Raw genomic sequence first — 16,502 nt, 5'->3', positions numbered from 1 at the left:
ATGGTCTATATCAGTGATGGTGAACCTTTTTTCCTCGGTGCTAAAAGGGCACAAACATGCATGATAGTGTATGTGTGTGCTCACATCCATAATCCACCATCCTTTCCCCCATGCACATGGGTCCATGCCTCACTGAATCCTCCAAATTTCTGGTGGGCCCGTTGGGCCATTTTTCGCCCTCCCCAGCTTCAGGAAAGTCTCGTGAAGCCTGAGGAAGGTGAAAAACAGGTCCAACAGGCTTACCAGAATTTAATTCCCAAACTTCCGGTAGCTCCTTTGGGCCCATTCTTTGCATCCAAAGGCTCCGGAAGCTTTCCTGAAGCCTGAGGGGGGCCAAAAATGCTTTTTCCTACCCCCCAGAAGGCCAAAAATCAGCTGGCCAATGTGCACATACACACTGGAGCTGACATAGGGTAATGACTCATGTGCCCTCAGATATGGATCCATGTCACCTGTGACACGGGTGCCATAGATTCTCCATCACAGATGTATACACATCACCAAGGATAAATAGTCAAGGATACCTTATAATTCAAAATGGGTGGAACATACATGAGTTTGGTATAGTGAAGACACCAAATTCGCAACCAGGAAACCAAGAGTTCTAGTTCTGCCTTAGTGGAAATCTTGCCAAGAAAATTGCAGGGGTTGGTCAAGGCAGTTGCTGAAGCCAACATTCATTTTGATGTGTGTGTGTTTATGCATGCATAAACACGCATACACACAGGCTGTGAGAGACATATAGGTTTATACCAATATACATACTTTATGTTAAGCTGTAAAAAATACTGTAAAATACTGTAAAAAATACTGTAAAAATACGACTTTAGTAATAGAGTTGTTGAAGCGTGGAACTCATTACTGGACTCTGTAGTGTCATCCTAAACCCCCAACACTTTACCCTTAGACTATCCACAGTTGACCTCTCCAGATTCCTAAGAGGTTAGTACTAGAGTGCCTTCCATCCCCTGTCCTATAGTTTCTCCTATATCTTCTCTACTATATCTCTATAACCTTCATTGTGTATTATTGTGTATTGGACAAAATAAAATAAATAAATAAATAAAGTTGATCCTTTGAATTTTACATTTGCATTCCAAGCTTAGAATGGGAAGATACTAAGGCAGCTTCAGGGGGTCTTGGCATTTATTTTGTTGGGATTTTATTGGAACTAAGTTTAATGTTGAAAACTGGGCTCATTTAACAGAGTATGTTACTAGTATTTTAATAATGCAATATTTGTGTATTTTAATGGCTGTGGTAGTAACAGTATTTTATTGCTATTGCTTGGGATATGGGCATCTAATCCAGGTCATGATGGTTATATCCAGGGGTGAAATACTACCGGTTTGGGGCCAGTTTGCCTGAACCGGTAGTAAAGAAAATGCCTATTTTTTAAAAAAAGATTCCGATGATCAGTTGTGACAATCAGGTGTGCCACATGATCGTTTGAATTTTTAAAAACTTTTAAAAAGCATTTTTTAACATTACTGGTTCTAGCGAATAGGTAGCAAAATGCTTTAAAGAGTAAAAAAAAAGGTTTTTGAAGAATCAGCTGTGCTGTATGATTGTGGGCACTTTTAAAAAAACCCTTTTAACACCGGTTTCGGTAAATAAGTAGCAAAAATGCTTCAAAAAGTTAAAAAAAAGGTTCTAACAATCAGCTGCGACACACGATCATCAGAACCTTTTAAAAACTTTTTATAAACATTTTTTTTACTATCGGTTTCAGCGAATAAATAGTAAAAAATGCTCTAAAATGTAAAAAAGAGGTTTTGATGATCGCGGGCACAGCTGATTGTCAGAACTTTTTGTACTTTACTGACCAAACTTTTGGTTTGTGCATTTTTGTTTTCGGTAGGTTTTTTTAGCTTCTCCTGAGTGGCCTTTTACAGCTAGGATGTATTTCTGTTTGGAAACATTTATGCTAATTCATTCTCTAGGGAAACACATTTGGATAAAGAGGTACAGTGATCCCTCGATTTTCGCGATCTCGTTCTTCGCTAAACGCTATATCACGATTTTTCCCACCCGATGACGTCACTCTCTTCCTTCCTTTCTCATCTTTCTTTCTCTATCTTGCTTCTTCCTCTCTCACACTCTCTTCCTCCCTCTCTCATCTCTTTCTTTCCTTCTCTCTCTTTCTCTATCTCTCCCCCTCTTGCTGGTGGGCGGTGGGCAGGCGGGCGAGCGGGGGCATCAGCGAGGAAGACCCAGGGAAGGTTCCTTCGGCCTCCCAGCAGCTGATCTGCTCGGCAGCGCAGCGAGGAGCCGAATTGGGGTTTCCCCTTTGCGTGGGCGGCGGGGAAACCCCGATCTTCGTCTGCTCGCTGCTGCTGCGCTGCCGAGCAGATCAGCTGCTGGACGGCCGCAGCAGCAGCGAGCAGACGAAGATCGGGGTTTCCCCGCCGCCCATGCAAAGGGGAAACCCCGATTCGGCTCCTTGCTGCGCTGCCGAGCAGATCAGCTGCTGGGCGGCCGAAGGAACCTTCCCTGGGTCTTCCCCGCCGCCCACGCAAACTCCACCATCTGCGCATGCGCGGCCATGAAAAAAGGGCGCGCATACGCAGATGGTGTTTTTACTTCCGCAACCCTACATCGCGAAAAATCGATTATCGCGAGGGGTCTTGGAACGGAACCCTCGTGATAATCGAGGGATCACTGTATTTCACTTCTCACCAAAAGCACCACTTGAGTTTTACACAAAGAGCCATGTTGTTGTTTTTGATTTGATTCTCAAAGTATGATGTTCTGGAAAATAATAGCAATTTTCAGAATACTGTGTGCCAGCAGAACATTTGGTCGTTAGTTTGAAGCATCATATTTGTATTTTATCCACACATTCTTTGGTGGTGATGGGAAATAACATAAAATAAAGGTTTGTAGAAAGGACCATAAATATTGATGGAAACTATTTGGAAGACTGAGAAAAATATACTGCTCAAAAAAATAAAGAGAACACTCAAATACCGTGTTTCCCTGAAAATAAGACACTGTCTTGTATTAATTTTTGCTCCAAAAGTTGTGCTACATCTTATTTTCGGGGGTGCCTTACCTAAAGCAGCTGCCACAAGATCTGAGGGGATGGGGTGAGATGGAATGGGAGTCGGGATCTGACACGCCCCTCCTGGCCGCCTGCTTAACAGCCTCCCAGTCTCTACCATCTAACCGCTCCAAGCTGCAGGAAGGGTAAGGCGGGCTGCAATACCAGCAGCTTCGGGGGCTCCTTTCCTCAGCAGTTCGTTTTGTTACCTCTAGGCAGCTGCACCAACTTTTTCCTTCCCGGCGGCGGCGTTGGTGGCGGCTTCGGGGGCTCCTTTCCTCAGCGGTTCAGTTTGTTACCTCTAGACAGCTGCACCAACTTTTTCTTTCCCAGCGGCGGTGATGGTGGCAGCTTCCCTTCGAGGAGCAGCAGCGCCGGGAACGTCACGTGATGAAGGGAAGTCGCCGGGCAGCCTGCGCTGTCTCTCCCCGTCTCGTCCCTCCTCCACCCACCCCCGAACAAGGATCCGAATGCCAGCGGTAATGAGGCAAAAAGGGTGAGTTTTCAGCTTGCACGCATTATTGGCTTTTCCATTGATTCCTATGGGAAACATTGTTTCATCTTACGAACTTTTCACCTTACGAACCTCCTCCCGGAACCAATTAAGTTCGTAAGACAAGGTATCACTGTACTATTATTTCTATGGTGTTATCAAATTATAGGGTTGGAAAGGATCTTGAAGATTTTCTAGTCTAGCCTCCTGCCCAGTGCAGGAATCTTATACCATTATTTAAAGCCTTCAGTGCACTGTTACAACAAAAAGTGTTTTCATTATTTAGGTTATTAATATCTTCTACCTATCAATCAATATCTTCTGCAGCACAAGAGGCGGTTTAACAGAATGATTCTGCAGCCCTCATTGCTATCCCTATGATAATGATGGTTGTAAATAAGGAGCTAGAGCCCTCAAGGAACATCAATAAGACAGAACAGCATCTAAATAAACAAAAATTATATACATTTTGTTTGTTAAATTGGGCCAACAATTTGGGAATCATCCTTTTATGGAAATACAGTGGTACCTCTACTTACAAACTTAATTCGTTCCGTGACCAGGTTCTTAAGTAGAAAAGTTTGTAAGAAGCAATTTTTCCCATAGAAATCAATGTAAAAGCAAATGTGTGCGATTGGGGAAACCACAAGGAGGGTGGAGGCCCTGTTTCCTCCTAGGAGATTCCTAGAGAGGCCCCACAGAGGCTTCTCCCTGCCTTTTCTGGTTACAGTTTCAGAGGCTCGGGTTTATAAGTGGAAAATAATTCTTGAGTAGAAGCAAAAAAAAATTGAACACCTGGTTCTTATCTAGAAAAGTTCGTTAAGTAGAGGCGTTTAAAGGTAGAGGTACCACTGTATCACCCAGCATTTTGGAAGCCTTGAAATAATCAAGAGTGTCTTTATTTGCAATTACTGATGTTTAGTAGTACGCTTCGCATGAGCTGCAGTAAGTTTTATCACATTTTCTTTGCATATTTTCATCGGTGCAGAGGACTGTGTCTACACTGACACTAATTTTCATAAGAGCATCTCCTCCCTCCAAAGCTGTCAGCCTTAACAATTACTTTTCATTAGTGTCATCTTTCTCATAGGAGAGGTCAACAAAACGTGTGAGTTGAGCCTACTACCCTACCATTAATCCTACATTAATATAAAACGGAATGGGCTGAACAGAAATAAATTAAAACTCACCGTGTCCTTTCATTTGCATAATAGAAAATGTGACGTGTGTGGACTTCCAGGGAAGAATGGCGAATTGAAGATGGCTTTGGAAAGAGCAGAACCGATGACAACAGCAAATAGACTGACTCTTCATTATTCCTTCCTGGACACGGAGATACTTGAGAATGCTCACAACTGCTCCAGACAATTGCTCCTCATAAGAGGACAGCAATCTCCAGTGGGTTTGGAGCTCTGGGAATTGAGGCAAAGCCATCTTCACTCAAACCTGAGTTGGTGCCTTTCAAAAGGTTTCACATACTTTCACCCTTTTCAAAAACTGCTGGTTAACTATCTTTCAGCTATTAGGAATCTTTGGATCTATCAATCTTACAGCACTGGGTTATTTTCTTTCAATCCTTAGTGAAAGAAGTTTTATATACAAGTTTAAGGACTTAACTCCCCCCCTCCCCCTTTTGGAATAAGTAGAAAAACAGAATAGGACAAAATATCTTTGCAGTGGATGTATTGAAGGGTATTTTTGAACAATGGACCCAGAAGTTATTTTAAGAGTGTCTGCCTGTATATGGTCTGTTTAAAATATGTTAAGGAACAGATGGCCAGAACGGAAACTGATATGAAAGTAGATTTCAGAATGACAGGCTACAAGAACATGGAAAATGATACTGCATTAAATATATAAATAAAACTTGCTAATATCTTAATAATTAATAGGAATATGCAAATAATAAACGAAAAGAGTGACCTGCCCCCACCCTCCTTGTCTTTCGTAAATTACTCAAGACCCATCTATACCGCCAGGCATGGGGGAGTTGAGACACCTTTCCCCCAAGTTCTTTATATTTTATGTTTGGTATGTATGTGTTGTTTGGTTTTTAAATATGATAGGGTTTTATATGCTTCTTTTTTAATATTATATTTGTTTCGCTATAATATTGTTTTTTATTATTGTTGTGAGCCGCCCCGAGTCTTCGGAGAGGGGGGGCATACAAATCTAATAAATTATTATTATTGAAAACTTTTCATATATCCGATTTACAAGAGACATTAAAAGTTTTGAAGGATTTTGTGAGGGGGAACAAAGAAAAAATGAAATAACACCAAGTTCTGGGACAATATTTGAAGGGACTAAAAATCAAGATTTATCTGTGGAGATTTTCAGTTATCCAGGTCATATTATGAGGTTACGTTGATGGATGAAATTGCTTTTTCTATCATTATTTTCTAAATGTTATTATAACCACTGGTCCCTTACACCTTGGTGCCCCTCAATGTTTTCTAGTATTCTCAGAAGTGGGCATGGGATGTCTTCAGCTCCCTGGGACAAATTGATGAAGAGTAAGATCTCAAATGCTACTTATGATCGGATATAAAATGGAACTACTACCTTGTCATTGCTTGGGGTTGTTTTTGATCTGTAGAAAGCCAGAACAGTTCCTTTAAATGTTAATACAGAGAGCATCTTGTAACCATTATCTGACATTGCTAAACTTGAAAGCAAATGATTCTACAGCAAACTATTTTTTGCCAGAACTCTTTGTCAAAGAGAAATAGCCGTAAGTGAATTCAAGGTGCTTGAAAAAACAGTGAAGATGGGGATCTAGATAGCACCTTACCTTGACTTATATATATTGGCATCTTAAGCATTGTGAATTAAAAGAAGTATAAATGCTCAATCTCCAGGCATGTATCAATCTTCAGCTCAGAATTATAAACATTTTTGTTTCTGTTGTTCATCCATATATGGCATCATCTTACTTATGAAGACTCTAATAAATTCTGCTTAGGGAGTAGCAGCAATAACACAGACATAACCAAATGCAGATATGCAACAAATAAACCCTAACTAATTAGAATTGAGTCTAAAAACTGAGACCCAATGAGGCAAAAACAGTGAATGGAAATCATTCCCATTAATGAAAGAAAAAAATATTGGAAGTGGTATATGAGCCAATAGGAAACACTAAGAAAATAAAAGAGAAAAAAAGAAAAAAACCTTTATTCTGTATCGTGTATTTTTGAACAGAAATATAATCAACTATGAACAGCCAAAAATAAAGAATGCTGGGAAGTTAAAAAAAGATGAGCAAAAAGTACATAATTTCATGTTTCAACAAGTAAGAAATAAATTCTGGACAACAGAAAAAAATTGCCAAAAATTTTGCATATGCATATATTTAAATCCATTTTTACAACTCACAGTGAGCATTTACAACTGTTTTGATCTTTAACAGTAAACATGAAAAATAAAGAAGAATGAGAAGGGAACTACTTTTTATGGCTGTGATGTCCATATTTATTTTTTCCCCATAGGCATTAAAAATGGCAGTGAAGTATTCCGGGAAAGAGGCAAAGAATGAGAAAGATATATATTTGACTGAAGTTTGTGCTTCAAAAGTACACTGTTTGTTTTAAAAACCAAATGATATTTATTTATAACAATCAATTCCATATGTGTTCTTTCTTTCTCTCCCTGGCTAAAGTTGTCAATATTTGAAATCCATTTTAAAATGACACATGGCATTAAAATGATGGCACTTCTAACCAATGTGGCATTTCCATATTTACAACAACTAAATAGAAATTTACAAGACATGATAGCATACAATCTTGACATTTAGTAATAGCAATAAAACAAAATGGCATCTTGGCTTTTTCTGTACAACTATGAGAATAAGACTTCTATTCACATTTTTGTTAAAAAAATCATCTGTAATTTGATCTGATCTACACATTTCCCAAATCCACTTCCCTCAATTCTCAAACCTTTCATCACATTGCCCACACCTTCACCGAACTACAGGAACTACAAGTAATGAGATCTAAAATCTAAACAGAGCAAACCTCCTTTCTTTCCAATTTCTCTCCCATCATCCTGATTATTAAAACTCTTCCTCCTTTCCTTCTTTGTAATTCACTTGCACACTTCTCCCTCAAAACAATGAAACCTTTACTCAACTTCTTCTCAAGCAAAGTAAGAAAGAAACTGTATGATTTATGAATGCTACACCCAAGAGTCAGGAGACCCGGGATATTGTTCTGTTCTGTAAGAAGGTCGTCTGGTAGAATAGAAATCGACATAGTTTGTGGTTGATTTCAGTCCATATTGTGTTGTGTAATCTGTAGAAGCTGGGAAGTGAACCCGATCATCAAAATATGGGTCTTCATAACTATGTGGGGACTGCAAATATAACCTATATGCATCATAATGCTTTCTGTTGGAATCATCTTGACTGTAGTATAAGTGCTGTTGCTATTTGGAAAATAAAACAAAAGAACAAGCAACATTATTCACGTTCTTAGAACTATACAACAGATTCCCATGCATATAGAAGTAGCAGTAAATTAGTCATATGAGAAAAAGAGTTTTGTGATGACATTTCTACAGTGACAAATAATATTTATCAAATCTTGCAGTTTATTTTTATTAGCCTTTTTTAGATCCACTTTCAAGAAGGCCAACAATGAGCCTGTATAATTTGCAGTATGCGTTAGCTTACAAGTATATTGTGTATATAAAATAATACTTTTGATTTGGTATTCGAGCCCTAGCATCTGTGGAGTCAAGAGACAGTTTCTTAATTAAGTAGAAGATTATGGTGATTATGCATGCTTCAATCTTTAAATAACAGTATTTTCATTTTTTTGTCATCCCTAGTGAGGATACAAGATAACCAACAGGGGATATTTGTTCTTAGGAAACTGACTGAAGCCCATCTTAATCAGACCCTTTTTTTGTTTAGTTAATAAAACATACTTAAAACTACTTTCGTTAGGAACATAGTGGCTCATGTGGTGAGGGCATGGCTGGAAGTTAGCAAGCCCATGTTTGAGACCTGAGTGCTGGCATGGGGCAGGGCTGTACACCTTTACTCCAGTTCCTGCTGGAGACATGAAAGAAACCCCCAACTGGGAGTCTCCTGGGCAATGGCGATGCCAGGAGCTAATCCTTTCAATCTGGAAGGACCTTGGTGCTTCTGTCACAAGTGCTATGCTAACTAGTCTCCTACACTTTTTAAAAATCTTTTCTTCATGCCAAAGTTGCATCTCTATTCAATAGCTGCTCCATTGGCTGCTAGGATGCTGCAAATGCATTGTTTTCTGTCTTGTGCATTTGTGTTTCGATACCACAAATGTGGTGTCCTCTAGATAAATCATTCACCCATCTACAAACTGCCATCTTTGATTACCCGCTGAGAAGAGGCTTTTTTTTCTATTATTAGTTTGTACTTTTCCCACAATTCCTGGAAATTCAAAATTATAAAAATTATGCCCTGCATTTGCACAAGATTTATTACTATGAATACAGATAGAAAATCAAAGTACCATATTGTTCCTTCAGCTGTTCCACTGCTAAGCTCACACACTAGCATCTCATCAACCTCCCGCTAAAGGCATTTTTCTGTATTGAGGATTTAGTTCTGTGTCATTTTTCATTCTTTGCTAATTGCAAATCTTGTTGTGCAATTGATTTTATAATTTTCCTTTTCCTAGTGGCACATTTTAAGGATGTGATTAATTATATGCCTCTGTAGGAAAAAATATTGTCCATATGCCACCTGATGTGCAAACATTGCATATATATTTTCGGTGAAGATAGCAATAGCACTTAGACTTATATACCACTTCACAGTGCTTTACAGTTCTCTCTAAGCAGTTTAGACCCAGCATATTGCCCCCAACAATCTGGGTCCTCATTTTACCGACTTTGGAAGGATGGAAACCCGAGTCAACCTTGAGCCAGTGGAAATTGAACTGCCAAACTGCCGGCAGCCAGCCGTAAGCAGAAGTAGCCTGTAGTACTTCATTCTAACCACTACACCACCATGACTATTTCATCCTCTTTTCATGTTCCACATCCCATTTTGGCACACCCATGACTTACTTTTTTAAAATTACCTAAGTGTTATTTGTATGTCATTTTGCTTTTATTTATCATACATATTTGTTAAGGCAATGATGGCAAACTTATGGCATGGGCGCCACAGGTGGCATGCAGAGGCATAGCTCAGCTCCAACATATATATGTGTGCTGGCCAGCTGATTCTTAGCTCACACAGAGATTCTAGGAGGGCATCTTTGGCTTCCAGAGAGTCTCTGGGAGAATGGGGGAAGGCGTTTTAATCCTCGCACGGCTCAGAAATTGAGAAACAGGCCATTTCCAGCCTCCAGGGGCCTCCGGAGAGTGGGGAAAGCTTTTTTTGTCCTCTTCAGGCATTGGATTATGGGTGTGGGCATTCGTACATGCACAATAACACCCACGCACGGTCTTTTGGCACCCAAGGAAAAAAAGGTTTGCCATCACTGTCTTAAGGAATAGAGTTGAACTACCGTTGCATCTATTGCCCTACTATGAGTGTTGGCCAGAGCTTTCCTTGGAGGGAAGAGGGAATACGACACATCTACATTCCTGTGCTAGTGGCTATTTCTGGGGAACAAATGCCCCCCCCCCCCCCCATAAAATTGGACTATTTGGAATGATTTCTTGGAATAACACCCTGTTTAATGTCTTTAGATTGCCACAATGACATTAACACAAAAAGCACCCTGACTGGCATACAAACTGATCATCTGTAGAATAAGCTTCCACAGCTTACCTGTAGGCGACGATTTTGGTCCCTTGCTGGTGAGGAATAGGAACTGATATAAATCGGCGAAGGTTTACTAGAGCCTGTAGATAAATAGCAGTATTGTGTTAAAACTAAATTTCATGCCAACGGATTATTTTATGCTTTATTGAAAGAAGAACAAACTTTTTCAATCACTACATCAAAAATAAACTGGTTTGATATCAGAAAAGATCCATCAGCATTCAATACATTGTTTTGGAAGCTATTTTATATATATATAACCTCAACTTGCTTACACTATGCTTCCCCCATCCCGACCCCTGAACTTTTATAAACAAAGAGGTTACATATAGAAAGTAACCTTATTAATGAATCTCAATTATCTTAACCATAACGAAAATGTTGAAGTAGATGTTATAGTATAGTAGTATATTAAGAAATTCAAAGGATAAGGGTTTTTTGTTTGACTAATTGACTTTAATTATTTTAATTATATTGTTAAAATAGAAATATAGAAGTAGACTTTAAATTACATAACTATATTACTCCAATTATTTTAATTACAACGTTACAATGGAAATACCGAAGTAGATGTGATATTATTTTACTATGTTATAAATTATCTTTCTGTATTGATCTAAATCACAATTAGTCTTTTTTTCTGTATTAGTAAGACTTCTATGCTTAGCGGAGCAATAGTAGCTCCTTTAAATGTTGAATGTTGTTTGCTTTGTTTGTCATAAAGGAAAATTAATAAAAAATATTTTTTTAAAAAGAAAAGGAAGTAATTTACATTCCTGCTTTCAGTTTCATCTCACTGGGCTCTTACCAGTATAGATGTCTTTATGTGCAATTCCATCACCTTGGCTATTATAATATTGCATAGAAGTCTGGGTCCTATCATATTCGGAACGAGGGTCTCTAATTCCCAAGAGTGCTGGTGAGGAAGATGTGCTGCCAACTTAGGAAAAGGAGGAGACAGAAAAAGGGGACCAAAACAAGAAAAATGTTTCAGATCCGTTCAGAAACTATACAGCTTCTTGATAATAATCAATACCGGTAACAAAAAAGAGGGAAACAAGTGTATATCTGCCAATATTATTTTCCCCCCAAAATATTTTTACTTTTCTCCACCATTACAATCATACAACATATCACATATACCTTCATTATAGAATAAACATACATAAGATCACATATACCTGAATATGCATATAATCACTTTAAAAAAGTAATATAATAACCTAAATTACATTCCAATTTTATTATTCAATTTATCTCAATCTTTTCACTCTCCACTCCCCTCTTTCTATCTCAGGTGTCTATTCCACCTCTAATACCTTCTTTCTTACACCTTCTTTCCCCTTTCCTATTACCACCTCCTCCTCCTTCCTCCTTCTCTACCTCCCATTCTACTCTCTCTCCTTCCTACTATCTCTTCTTCTCTCCCCTTCATACTGCCATCTCTTCCTTCTTGCTTCTCTACATCCCTTTCTCTCCTTTTCTCCTACTTTCTCTTATCCCCTCTAAATCCCTCCCTGAGTGGATAATTCTAATTACAATTTTTTTATTTTTCTCTCCCCACTAAAAACATACATAGCCTATCATATACAACTTAATAAACATGTATCATCTATTAAATATACTCATTAACACTTCTTAATTTCATACCCATTACTCTCGGTATATGTCCTTAATCTCATGCTACCTCCTTTATCTAATTTTGTCACCCGGATTATACCAATTGTTTCATTTTCCAATTAAATTTTAATGCTATTGCTTACTTCCTCTGCTAGTTGTTCTCTCTTGCTTAATACATTTAAGACTTCGTGCTTCATTCATTCCCTTACTTCCTTACTCATCATTCATTTTTCTTAACCCCTATTTCATGACTAAATATCAATTCATATTAAGTATTATATATGTTATATCTGACTGATATCCTTTACAATACAAGGAAAAGCAGGTAGCATTCAAATTCCACTCAAACATATTCTTTTATTCATTATACTATGACTTCCCCTCTAATATTACAAATGTCATTTTAAGTTTATTTCATCAGATCTAATTTTATAGCAATCTATAATATAATTACCGTATTTTTCGCTCCATAAGACGCAGTTTTTTTCCTCCCAAAGTAGGATGAAAAATCAGCCACGTCTTATGGAGCGAAGATGCAGGCAGGGAGGGGGGGGGAGGCGCTGGAGCAGAGGGGGGGGCGGCGATATACTCATCTGGAGACCGCCGCCTCTATCGCCGCCTCTCCTCTTCCCAACCCCGAAGAGAGCCGCGCTTTTCAGCCTCCGGAAGTGCTGGGCCGGGGGATGCCTCCACCCCGCAGGTTTAGGAGGCGGAGCGGCACCGGAGGAGCGTTGGCGGTTCCGAGCCTTTGGGAAGGCTATGGGAATCGCTTCAGGAGGCGGGGAGGTCTCAGCCAGTCGCTCGCAGCCGGCCGCCGCCTGTGCGATTCCCGAGCCTTTGGGAAGGCTATGGGAATCGCTTCAGGAGGCGGGGAGGTCTCAGCCAGTCGCTCGCAGCCGGCCGCCGCCTGTGCAAAGTTTGGCTGCGAACTCGGCTGGCTAGCTGCTGCCTGGCCCCCTCCCTCCCGGAGGAGGGTCTCCCTTCGCACCACCAGCGGCGCTCCCCCCGCCAGCCAGCCAAGCCCCGCGCCCGCCGGAGCCAGCTCTTCGCTCTCCCCCCGCCGCGTTTGCAGGAGGTGGGGAGGGTCGGGCGGCCCGCCAAGGCCAGGAGGGACGCCGCTGCCCCCCTTCCCTCTCTCCGCCCGCCGCTGCGCCTCCTGCTGAGCCCCCTCGGCCCCACGCGGCGCCTGTCAGAGGAAACTGCCCTGTCCCGGCCAGGATCCGGGGGCGAGGTCGTCGGGGTTTGAGGGGCCCTAAACCGCCCACAGCAGAAAAACAGAAAAAATAAGGGAGAAAGAAAGAGAGAGAAAGGAAGAGGAGAGATAGAAAGGGGAAAGAGAAAGAGGGAGAGATAGAGAAGGAGAGAGAGAAAGAGAGAGATACAAAGAGAGTGAGTGAGAGAAGGAGAGATAAGAGAGAGAAAGAAAGAGGGACAGAGAGAAAGAAAGAGAGGGACAGAGAGAAAGAAAGAGAGGGACAGAGAGAAAGAAAGAGAGGGACAGAGAGAAAGAAAGAGGGACAGAGAGAAAGAAAGAGAGGGACAGAGAGAAAGAAAGAGAGGGACAGAGAGAAAGAAAGAGGGACAGAGAGAAAGAAAGAGAGGGACAGAGAAAGGGAGAGAGAGAAAGAGAAAGAAAGGTAGAGAGAAAGAGGGAGAGATAGAAAGAAAGAGAGAGGGGGGCTTGTTTGTATATTTTCCCAATTCCCCTAGGGCAGTGTTATTGTAATAAATATTTTAGCCTACTTTTTGGCTCAAAATATTTTTTTTTCTATTTTCCTCCTCTAAAAACTAGGTGCGTCTTATCAGCAGGTGCGTCTTATAGAGCGAAAAATATGGTATATTTTCATTCATTTTTAACCTCTATTTTCTCATAACTAAATGCCCCTAACATTTAAAAAAATCTAATTTATCTTCAAAAGTGAAATATCAATTCATATTAAATATGTTTTTTGTGATGTTGTTTTTGATAGTGGGGACTGTTTTTTTCCCTTTATGTAAAAACAGATGCAAAAAATGAGTCAAGTAGTTCTGCTTTCTCCTTGTCACCTTCATGTCACTTTCTCCCTGCAATGGACTAATTGTTTCCTTGACTTTTTGCTTGTTTTTAATATGTTGGAAGAAGTTTTTTTGTTACTTTTTACTTTTGTCACAGGCCTTTGTTCATTGTGAGCCTTAGCTTACTTCACATCATCTTTACAGGCTTGGACTATTTGATGGTATTCTGCCTTAGTTATTTCCCCTTCTTTCCACTTTTTATACTTGTCCTTCCTGACTTTCAACTCTGTGACAAATTGAAAGACAAAAAGGACAAGTAAAAACAGCAATTTATTGGAGAATGTGCCCATGAAAATTCCTGGGGTGGAGGGGGAATCCCATTTCAGTGGAAAATAAATAAATACATATAAAATTTGTAACTGAACAATGAGAAGCATCAAGTAATTTCTGCCAGTTTGTCCCTTTCACATACATAGAGACAAGAAATTGAACCAAGGGACATTCAAATACTAAATTTGTACTCTATCTCTGATCTGAGTGTTCCATTATGAATACTGTTCAGACTTAACTGCAAGTATTCTCTCTTTGATTGTGTCAGATTGCTTTATAAGTTACCTTGGCGAGCATTTGATTAAAAGTTTATAGTCTAACCTTACTTGATTTTGTCTTATCAAAATCAAGTCAGGAAATATAGCTTCAACTTTATAGAAGAAAAGAGGCTGGCAGAGAATTTGGTACATCAAAAAAAAGTTGGTTGACTGACCAGATTGAATAATGGGTGACATCTGCTGATTCGCTGTAGACAAGGAGGGATGTGATTTGAATCTATCACGCTCAAGTGTTGACACAGGAGTAATAAAATGATTTTGATTCCAGCCATCCTGTGGAAGAAGGAAAAGAAGGTCACATGATAAATAAATTCCATTTAATTAAAAAAAAATGTTTAGATCTCATTGTGGTACTGAATCATAATGAATATGATCGTTGTGAGAGGAACATTTAATAATTACCTTTTTATAAATGCTACGGAGGTCACGATATTGCCATAATGTGTTGAGCACCTGGGCTGCTGCCTTGACAACCTTTAGTGATGATCTAAGAAGAAAAGATGTATCAGACACGCCCACACTACACAATGAGTGGCATAAGTGCTAAGTTACCATGAGTTAAAACAGTTTCTTTTAACAGAATAGGAAGTGAATAATTTCTCCCTGGCAACCCCAAATTCTAATTCTGAAAGCGGAGTCTGCAACTCTGAAAGTGAGAAGTTGTACTAAACTAACGGCAACATTCCTTGATTGAAAATTAATTTCTGCTTTATGTGAACCATAATTCATGTGAAAGAAGATTAATGTTTTTATGATCACAGTTAACTATCAGCAACAAACAAATAGATGGATAAATTGGAAAGGAGTATTTTTTCGTCATTTATATGTCACATTTAAACTAGACTGTGATGTTTCTCTGTGTCATACAGTATACGTGTGAATATGTGGGTATATGCATAATGATTATCTTTCAAGAGCTGAATGCAACAAAATTTCATTTTAATGTATACTGATTAGTGTACATTTAAAGTGACAATACAGATAGATAGATTCTATCCTATTCCTATGATTTCTATTTCCACTTCACCTCACCTCACCCCACTCCACTATTTCCCAATAAAACAGATTATCATAGATACCCAAGGACCTTAATTTTACACATGGGGAAAAATGAGGAGTCAGTCTTGTGTACATCCTACATGCACAGCTTTTCCTTTTTAGGAGATTAAAGCGCATAAAGTCTGTAAACCAATAGTTGATAGGTTAACTTATTTCAAATGCTTATCCTTTTTGGATAGGGTGAGGTGATGTGTGTTTTACGCTGTATCGCAAAACCTTGTGCAAATTATGCCAATGTACTGTGATGTTAATGTCAAAGCCACCTGGTGTAAAGAGTTAGACTGGCATAGACAGGTGGGCTTTTTTTATCTATCCAGATGTGTTCTTAATTTTTGGAATGGTTATGGCAGACATCTCCTTAAAGGTTAATCAGATAAAATTGGTAGATTCTGTCTGAAGTAGGCGTCTCTGAAGGTAAATCTAGATTTATGCATATAAAACTTTATAGGTAATAACTGAAAGCAAGCAGATAACTAATTCAGCACTCAGGATCAGTGTTATATTAGCTTTTACTTTAGGAATTTGATAATTCAACTGAAACGTACTTTTATGCACTTTGACAAATGTAATGGGTAAAAAATATCCTTACCTTTCTAAATAATCAAGATTGCATAGGCTGGCAGTATTGACTAGCATGGAGCAACAAAGTTACAATGTGCTTCATTAGGGCCACTAGCTTGGATTGTCAAGTGTTTATGTAAAAATTCAAGGTCTTTTGACACACCTCATTTCATTTAGAAAAATCCCACAAACTCAGGAACAATTTATCATGGCACAGAAGTAGAGATCAATAATTTCTTTGGTACAAGTGACCCAATGTCCTTATATATGCATACGAATTGCATATATAACAGATTCATCTATTAAACTACTGAAGTTTGCAGATGATACAACAGTGATTGGTCTCATTCGAGA

General features: G+C 39.2%; 1 protein-coding gene across 8 annotated transcripts in view; it reads right to left on the bottom strand.

Moving 5' to 3' along the window:
* Positions 1-6,686: 6,686 nt before the first annotated feature.
* PKP4 (plakophilin 4) overlaps positions 6,687-16,502 on the bottom strand; it is a 177,027-nt gene continuing 167,211 nt past the window's right edge. For all 8 annotated transcript variants that reach the window (XM_070731562.1, XM_070731564.1, XM_070731566.1 and 5 more), the window contains exons 18-22: positions 14,931-15,015; positions 14,684-14,801; positions 11,114-11,245; positions 10,312-10,385; positions 6,687-7,967 (exon numbers count right to left, since the gene is read on the bottom strand). In XM_070731562.1, coding sequence (XP_070587663.1) covers positions 7,719-7,967; positions 10,312-10,385; positions 11,114-11,245; positions 14,684-14,801; positions 14,931-15,015 — 658 coding nt within the window. In that variant the 3' untranslated portion in view covers positions 6,687-7,718. The remainder of the gene's footprint in view (positions 7,968-10,311; positions 10,386-11,113; positions 11,246-14,683; positions 14,802-14,930; positions 15,016-16,502) is intronic.

Source organism: Erythrolamprus reginae, chromosome 1, assembly GCF_031021105.1.
Source record: "Erythrolamprus reginae isolate rEryReg1 chromosome 1, rEryReg1.hap1, whole genome shotgun sequence".
Taxonomy (NCBI): Eukaryota; Metazoa; Chordata; class Lepidosauria; order Squamata; family Dipsadidae; genus Erythrolamprus; species Erythrolamprus reginae.
This window is presented reverse-complemented; position numbering and strand designations above follow the sequence as displayed.